Here is a 9,080-nt window from a genome sequence, read left to right on the forward strand (position 1 = left end):
CGCGTCATCGGGGGGTCGCGCTCCGCTTGCTTCCCTCGCGGGGCAAGGAGCCGAGACGAGACGACGGCAGCTGCGTAGGCCCCACGTGTCGGCGTGCCACGCGGTTCGCGGGAGCTCGCGCCATCGGCATCCAACCTGAGCCGGGGCGCACCCGCCCCGGCACCGCGGGCCCGCGGCCCCGGGCCCACGCGTCACCGAGACGGTGGCTACGTAGATATCTTCCGAACCGTCGCGCCCCCACATGGGCAGAGTCGGTTTCGCCCAGAGGGGAGAGGGAGGGGAGGCTCACGCCAGAAGATACCGCGCCGCGTGCGTCGTCGGATGGTTGCCTAGCTGCCCCGCGCACGGAGGCGCCGCGCCGCGATCCGTCGCCGGCCGCCGGCGGAGCGCGCGCCTACTTCTGGCGGTATTTAAGGAGGAGGAGGCCGTTGGCGATTTGTGTCGCGGAGGCGCGAGAAGGGGGGGAGGCGACAAGGTAGGCGGCGTCTTTAGACTCTGGGAGCTGCCATTAACGCTGGCCTGGCCACCTCCGCATGCGGACAAGCGCGGCCACGTCGTCGCCACGGGATGGCGGCTCCGGGGCTCTGACCCCCGCCCAGGTATTTCAAGGGGACAGAGCTCTCCCTCCCTCCGATTCTGCTCGATTCGATGCCTCGACTCCGGGCCGCCTGCCCTCTGACTCTGATCTGCCTTCTGATGTGGGAATTCTGGCGCGCTTTTGCGTGCGCGGTGCAGGGCGGCATGGGGAGCGGCGGCGCCAGGCGGCATTTCTTCCCGCTTACCAGCTTGCAAATCGGGTACGTCTGGTCTTTCGTTTCTATGGGATTGGATGTTTATTGTGGGGAATGCTCGCGGAGCTTGTGACCTTGCGCTTGCGGTGGAAATTTCTTGCTTTCTTGTCGCTGGTTCGATGGGCATGAGCATTTCGGTGGAATGGAGACTGATTTGAGCAAACTTCATCTGTTATTGTCTGTTCAGTCAAAAATGTAGTGCTCTTGTGCTGTACTGGAATAGATGTGCTCTTTGTGTGGGTAAAGGGAAAAGTTCATTCAATTACAGTAGTGGGCACAGTTCACCTTTCGTTGTAACAGTTCCTAGCGGCATGGAAGATGGCAAGAGTCTCAAATTAGCAGTATTTGTTTGGCCTGCGGGGGTGAGAAAGTTCCAACATACAATTCTGAAGAAACTGACAAGAAATATCCCAAATTAAGGAGTCGGGTAGCTGAATTGTCTGACGTTGATGTTTCATTCGCTACTGTCCTTCAGGCTAGCATTTACTTTCTTATTGGATAGGGTAAAACAGTGACAATGTGGTCATGTAGTAGAAAGGAAACCAGTTACTGGTAAATTTTTGCCATATAAAGTGGTTGATGGACAAATTTGCCTATCAAAGGGAAGGTGTTAGTACATAAGATTAATACTGCACTGGAGCTGTTCAATTGTTCACCGTTTATCACCTTTCACCCGGACTGCATTCAGGGATGTGGCACACACTTATAGCAAAGTCAATCTGCAATACCTTTGATCTCTTCAACATCATTTAGGATTTTCCTTTAGGCTTCTTACTTGCTTGCACCTCCCTTTAGATTGATGAGTGTACCCCTCTTGCGACATATTCTTCCTAGTTTGCACTTTTGGGCTAAACAAATATCAGAGAGAAGGAAGGTTAATGCCCTGTTTGTTGCAGCTTCAGTTGATCACCTGTGGATTCGCTTCACTGGCAAAGCTGAGCAGAATCGGCTTTGCCACTGAAGTACACCTGGAAGTGCTTCAGGCAATTTCACTGAAAATTTCCCGAATCCAGATTAAGCTAAACTAGCGAAGCTGATTCCAAGTAGCTGTTTGTTTCAGCTTCTGATTTTTCCTATGGGAATCTGCTGCCTAAAGCTGAAACAAACAGGGCCTAAATCTTGGCTTCTTTTTATTCATGTGATTTCCAAAACACATGAATAGGCAAAGTGCAGGAACTGGATGCCATGGCATGGTGAATCCTACAGGAAGGAATTGCATGCAAATTATTCCATGTTAAAGTCCATTAGGTTTTTGCTATTTTAAAATATGCAGAGGTGTAGGGTGTTCATAGGTTACACAACTTGCAAGCTATTCTTTCTTCTACTTTTTCCACACAGTGTCTGTTATCCTGACGATAATGCATTAGTGAATTTCTATTTCCATTTGCAGTACTCTTCATTAGTCAGGCATGCTGGAACAACGGTTGCTTTTTTCCATATGCAGGGATTTACAGTCATATCTTGCAGAGCTCACTATATTTCTGTGCCCCGATACCAAGAAGTTCCTTATCTTCCTTGACAACCGTCCATGGTTGCTAGATCAGAATACAAAACCTGCTCACCTGTGGCAATTGATGGTTACCAAGGTCCACTTTACTCTCTTATGCACTAGTGCCTCTTTAATTGATATTATAACCATATATACTCTCAAATAATTGCCCCTGTCATAACTCTTGCTTACTGTTGCTATTTTGTGCTCCAGTCAAGATTTTCTCCTTTCGCGAACACTAGAACTAGGAGAAAGAGAGATGAAGGTGGAAATAAGCTTGTATTTTCAGAATTCCCAACATCTGCTCCACGTGTGTGGAATCAATCATCCAGATGGTATACCCTGATTGATGATACCATGCGGAAAAAGAAGCTTCAAGTAAATAAATTGAAGGATTCTCGCCTGCTGAATAGGGAGCTGCATCGGACATTGTATGGTTTTATTATTTTTGAGGTAGACTGGGCTGACGTGCGTGGCATTAATTATTTAAATGAGCTTCAGGTATTGCTGTTTAATGTTGATAGTTTACAATGAATATCATGTTGACGGATTTAAACGGATAGCCCATGCTTACTTCCCTTCACGCTGTTGTAGACTGATACATCAATGGTGGCCGAAGCAAAAATAATGAAGAGATGGGAATTTGATAGCGTCAATCAAGCTTCATCTTTAATCACTTCTTGGTTCTCGGGGAATTACTCAGAGTGTCAGCTCTTACAAGATTATTTAAATAGCATCTCTCCTAAAGGTAAAAGTTTGAACTTCTGAGATTTGTTATTCTCGTCTGCTGGTACAATCTGCTTATATATGCTTGCTGTTACAGGTGATGTTTTTTATGATGCCCTAGATGACTTAACACCTGAATTATGGGATACTGAGAGTGTAAAGAGCGATGGTGATGATTGTGGGGATTGTGTTAGGGTGTCGTCAAGTTCCACAAGCTCATCATACACCCCGCCACCTTGCTCTGGACCTTACAAGAGAAGAAGGATAACAAGATCTGATGCTGGAAGTGATATGTCAGAGGAACCATACTCAGAATTTGTGACTTCACCAAGATATTCATCATATTCATCTTCATCATGTTGCAGTGATAATGACAGTGGCAAGCCACTGGTGGAGCCTAGCATATACAAGGATGTGCTGATCTTGTTCCGATTCAATGATCATGATCTGCCGTTCAGACTAAAGGAAGTTATACTGTCTGATGTGAGGCTCTTAACACTACTTGAGTATGGTCTTCCTTCATGGGTCATTTTTCTTCAGTCATATCCAGTGGTCTGCAAGATATATCGCCCATGGATGTGTCCTCTAGCCAGAGCACTATACGTCTTGATGTCATTAATTACTGTTCTTATAGGATTTTATGACCTCTACAAGAATGTACCAATGTTGAAGGCAACTGCCTCTAGATTATTTGGCCCTTTGTTTGATTGGATAGAGACATGGGAAATGATCTCAAGGCTTAAGTATCTTGGAACCATGCTTTTTCTGAACAATTTCCAGCAGGCTTTTACATGGTCTCTTAAGATTGTACGTGCTACTAAGTCTGTTCTTAGTGTATTGACAAAGCCAATTATGGGGCCACTGTTGGAGGTTCTTGAATTTACCCTGCCACTATGGAACCTTTGTGCTGAAACGGTTGAATATCTCAGTTCAGCTGCAATGGTAGCGATGGAAACATCATTCAGTGCGGTTGTCAGTACAGTTCAGATGATCATGTGGCCATTTTGGTTTATCTTCAGTACGATGTTTAATATAGGTATGGTTACTGTAATCTTCCAAATGATCAGTTTCTTTTTCCGTTTGTGTTTTTATTCTGATGACTTATTAATACTTTGCTTATTGCAGCCAATTCAATCTTATACCCTGTAATTTGGTTCGTCGGAGAGATACTAGCCGCACCTTTCCGACTTGTCGTTGCGCTAGCAAGTTTTGTAGCAGACTTCTTCGATGATATTTTTGATGTTTTGAGGCAGACCTGGTCAACATTAAGTTCGTTGTATCAAGTTGGTTCTGCATCCAGAGCACCTGCGCTTACATCGGAAACTACCATTTGGGGATCACTCTGGAAAGATCTTCTGTACCAGGTAACATAAATTTGTTTGCATGCCTAGCGATTGTTTTTCAAGTATATTATGCAACTTACGTTGGCTCTTGTTGTAGATTTTCCGTGCAGTCCGTAGCATTTTGTACGGTTTTGTTGCCTTCTTTTCAACGTGCAATAGGCACCGGCTCAGGTAATTTTCCCTTCTGCTTGTATGCAGAGGTAGTATTTGCAAATCAGACAAACAATAAGTTGAAAACCTGAATGATGGGAACACCCGTGCTTTTCTGAGTTCAAACTTTTTCTTCAAACTGGCTTGCGTGTCTGGACAATGGAAATTTTAAAATTGTGTGGTGTTGCTCACATTATGCCCCCATGAGTATTATGAGCTAATTGTGACTACATTTGCAGCATATACAATCACATAGAAGTTCTTCTCCGGCGCCTGTCCCGCGCCTTAAATGGCACGCGACATACCTCCTCTTGTGAAGGAGCTCAGAAGTATACTAGTCAAGATCATCCTGTAAGTACTAGCATTTTTACTTATGGTTGATGTTTGTGTTCATTCAATGGTGTTTCTGAACTTCGGAAATGAAATACCCCCTCTGTATCAAAATATTAGACGTTTTTTGACAGTCAAAAAGCATCTTGTATTTTGATATGGAGGGAGCACCTCTCTAGAGAAGGAACAACCCTGGGAACTTGTTCTAAAAAAAAAACCTGAGAACTGACATTATTCAATTTTTTTTAAACAAGGATTATTCATTTTGTTGTTATACTCCTGGGCATTTGAATGCATAGGTCATTCCAAAACAGCCAATCTACCATAGACCTACCTTATACTGTTTTCTAATGAGTGTTTCCCCTACATACAAAGGGCCAAACTGTCTTATACTCGTATATAGTTACGTCGTAGCTATGCAAACAAGTTAACTGTTTTAACTGTATTGCGGTGTTTCAGTAAAAAATAAATGCATTTTTGCCAAGAACCAATAGTGTAGTTGCTCTATTTTCACTGTACATGTACTGTGACTTGGATCACTGTGTTCTTGTTTATTTGACATCCGCATTTAACGAGGAAACATGTACTGAATTTGGAACTACTTTCTGAACTTGCTGTCCCATGTTTGTTTGTGCAGCAAAGGAAAACCAAGACGAGATGATTGTGGAGTTACCGGATTGACATACCAGGTAATTAGCTAATTCAGAGAGACTTTAAAAGGTTGAGACGAGATAACAGTGGACCTCCACTCGAGTGGACCTCCGCAAGGAATCATGTGTACAGGTCTCATACAGCAACGTCTTCTAATGTTTCATCAAGGAACCCTAATCGGTGTATCCCCTCTGCACAGATGAGAGGCAGAGGGCAACAACCAGCGAAGCAAAAGTAGTACAACTGTAAATGAACATTAGTCGGAATCTGTTGTTTGTTTATCCATTGTCGTGTAATGTAATGTAATATATTAGTAGGTTGTACAGTAGAGTAGGTTTGTGCATCTGCTTCGGCTACTGAACAAGAATTTTGTAAGTATACGAGTGAGTGCATTACCTTTGTTCAGTGATGGTTCTATTTAAAGCTTTCCCATCTCAGGTGCCTAGTTCTTGAACTTTTACTACTACTTCCGTCCCACAATATAAAATTGTTTTGCAAGCTAACATCGGCATTAATGCAACACATGCTTTTGTTCCTCTTCCGGCTCTCGCATTCCAAAGAATCTCGCAGAGCAGGATGTTTCCAACTGGGGAAAAAATGATTAGCTTGACGATCACCTTTTGAGTTCCCTCTCATTGCAGATCCCATCTATTCTTTCTTCTCCCGTGTCATCACGTAGTCCTAGCGCGCAGTGTGCACATGGAGGTAAGGTGGCGTTGCATCACGATCACAGGCGGCGGGGCATATGCATATGCATGTGGGGTTGGTAGATTTTAGATGCACGGAGCCACGCGTGCAACAGTGCATAAGATCTGGGCATCATGGTTCCCGGTGAGAGCAAACAGACATCGCCACCTCCGAGACGATGATCATCGACAGGGAGAGGTTCACTGAACCCATAGGAAACCGACGGATACGCCGTGTGAAAATCTTGCGCTGCCAATTTCAATCGCCGGTGCAGGTATGTACGTAAACACGAGTCAGCAGATTTGACATGTCCTCGTCTGAATCTGTTTGCTCGATGGAGCGCCGTGATCCATGGCCTGCTGAATATGCCCAAAGGTCCAAGTGGGTCTTCCCATGAGTGAGTGAGTGAACCTCCTTTTTTCTTTGTCGAAGCACGAGCGAGGGAGAGCTGACTGGCACGGTGGCGCCACTGTACGAAGTGTGGACTTAACTGAATAAAGGCAGGGTTCACATGATCACGCGCTCATGGGTCTTGGATCCTCGCTGTTGTCGTCGCACTAGCAGCTGCCGGAGCTGGGGGCTGGAGGCGCGTCGCGCATAGTAATCCAAGCACAAATCACCAACCCCGGGTGGTCCTTGTCCAAGCAAGGATGATGTCTTCCTGACGCTCATCGGTTGGTCCTCCCCGTAAAAAAAATCATGCATGCAGACGAGACGAGACGAGTGAATCCTTCTCCAGTCACACCGACAGAAATGCCTCTGCGAGGAGGCCCGACCGGGCCGGCCTCGAGTTCTCCAGATTCACATGTGGAGCGACGGTGAAGTGTCATGTGTGCTGCATGCGACTGGCATGCATGCGCAGGACGTGATAATCTTTCTTATTGGAACTGAATCGATTGGTAGTCGTCGAGTAGATGGCACCAGATCCATGCAGTATATTACAAGACCCGCGACATGATATTGTTCTTACAGGGGATCGGTGGAGAAGCTAAGATTGGCACCCTAGCTCGCCACATGGCTGAATGCCTGGATGAATGAAGCTGCCAGAGATCACGAAACAGTAAACAGCACTACGCAGATCTAAACCAGCGGCATCTCACCGTCACCGGCAAGGACGGACGTGACCGTACGTACGAACGGTGCGATCACTGGAGTCCAGAGTTGTCTGTTGTTCCGGCCACTTGGGCACCGGCGGCCTGGCACTACGGCGCACATGGTGGACGACGATGGAAGAGCCCTGCGTGCCGTTGCCCATGCGCTCCGCTTCTCCCCCAACGTTTCCCGGCCCGGTGAATCCCTCTCGCGTCTCGCCTGTCCCGTACCAGACCGGTGCCAGCCATTGCTACACCTCCCACAGTACTGCACCGGTGGACAGCAGTACGTACTACGCAGCAGTAGTACTAGTACTTAAAGCGCATTTGCACGTCTGTGTGTCCTGTTCATGCCTGGACGGTTTGCCTTTCCTGAATCATGATACGGTACGCCTTGGCATGTTTGCCTACGGGCCGGCTACGGCAGTGTATGCCGCATGCAGGAACGGGAACAACACAACCTGAATCATCCATGGATGTAGACGCATCTACATCTGCGGCAATCAAGCAGCCGATGATGATCTCCGACGACCACACCACGCGCTCCGGTGACAATCCAGGAGGACTTTGCCTACCACGTGTGACCCATTGGTGCACAGCTGCGCCACTCCGTCCATTACTGCAGTACTGCACTAGTCTAGAACAGCTGCTCCGAGCCGTGACAATCCCGTAATTTGTTCGCAGGCAACGCGCCGTTCTCCACCGAGTTGCATCAGTGCGTGCATGCACGGTTTTCATCTCCAGCAACATGAGTACGTTGTACACTAGCTGTATGTACCCTCACCTACTCCGACCTACGCCGTCGGGCTGTCCGTCGCCATGATGGGCCGCTCTAGACCGATCGTTCCATCGCGGCCTCACCTAAAAGGCGTCCTCGCTTTACATGCAGCGCACACCCCGCGCCCATGTATCCCTGTCCTCGCCGCCTACTCCTGAGTTGTAAAAACTGTACTACCTCCTGCCGCCAATAAGTAACCGGACCTCAAATCCTGGCTCCTCTTTTTGCCCATCATTTCCCCTTTTGATTGGCTATTAACTGGAGATAGTTAACTAGCCGCTTCAATCCGCCACCCACTCTGCCTGCTCGATCTACTCATGCATGCATCAATGTATCCCGCCCATGGTGATAAGGCCAACTCCAACACACGACTCAAATGGTCCGTCCGTGTCTGTTTGAGAGTAAACGGACAAAGCAGGCCCTCCAACACGTGACCGCAAACAGACCGTCATCCGTTTTTTATCCGCTTTCGACCCATTCCCGACACTAGTTTAGACTGAGTTTGCGGCCAAACGCACACGCACAACGCCGCCTGGCTCCTGCCCATGTCCTCCCATGGCCCGCCCTTCGGGGACGCAACCCCCCTTTTTCTATCTCCCTCACCCCCCGCTCCAGTTGCAACCCCGCCCCTCTCGTCCCCCATTGTCGCCATTGTCGTTGTGCAGCTCGGCCGCGCGCTCGCCCCAACCCTTGTCGCAACCCCGTTCTCTCGACGCCCCAACTGCCCAACCAAGGACACCTGATATGCGCGCTCGGCGGTCCGATTTGAAGCGGATTCGGCCGGACTTGAGCACATGACTGCAAGAGGTCTCGTCGTGCCATGAACTGGCCGGGCACCAGGCTGAAAGGCCCCGGCAAGGCCGCATGCAAGTACTGACTCCGCCTGTAGCCGCTCGGATCTACCCCGGCGGCGGTTCGCCTGCAAATACACGAACGGCCGTCGTCCGGGCTCGGTGCTGGCCCAAAAGCTCGTCGGCGCATCGGTGCCACTCATAAAGTGCGATGATTGCCCAAGCAAGGTCTTGCACCGCGTGTGTACAACGC

At 48.2% G+C, this 9,080-nt stretch overlaps 1 protein-coding gene across 2 annotated transcripts; it reads left to right on the forward strand.

Moving 5' to 3' along the window:
- Nucleotides 1–243: 243 nt before the first annotated feature.
- On the forward strand, nucleotides 244–5,885 carry LOC123138392 (uncharacterized). 2 transcript variants are annotated; one of them, XM_044558363.1, is made up of 10 exons: nucleotides 244–599; nucleotides 736–797; nucleotides 2,236–2,377; nucleotides 2,494–2,781; nucleotides 2,875–3,028; nucleotides 3,104–4,042; nucleotides 4,132–4,370; nucleotides 4,447–4,520; nucleotides 4,739–4,850; nucleotides 5,467–5,543. In XM_044558363.1, exons 1-10 carry the CDS (start codon nucleotides 534–536, stop codon nucleotides 5,488–5,490), a joined length of 2,100 nt encoding a protein of 699 aa, XP_044414298.1. In that variant the 5' UTR covers nucleotides 244–533; the 3' UTR covers nucleotides 5,491–5,543. The 2 variants fall into 2 exon arrangements, with proteins under 2 accessions (XP_044414298.1, XP_044414299.1); XM_044558364.1 differs by lacking the exon at nucleotides 4,447–4,520 and having other exon boundaries at nucleotides 5,467–5,885.
- The last annotated feature ends 3,195 nt before the right edge of the window (nucleotides 5,886–9,080 follow it).

Source organism: Triticum aestivum, chromosome 6B (genome assembly GCF_018294505.1).
Source record: "Triticum aestivum cultivar Chinese Spring chromosome 6B, IWGSC CS RefSeq v2.1, whole genome shotgun sequence".
Lineage (NCBI taxonomy): Eukaryota > Viridiplantae > Streptophyta > Magnoliopsida > Poales > Poaceae > Triticum > Triticum aestivum.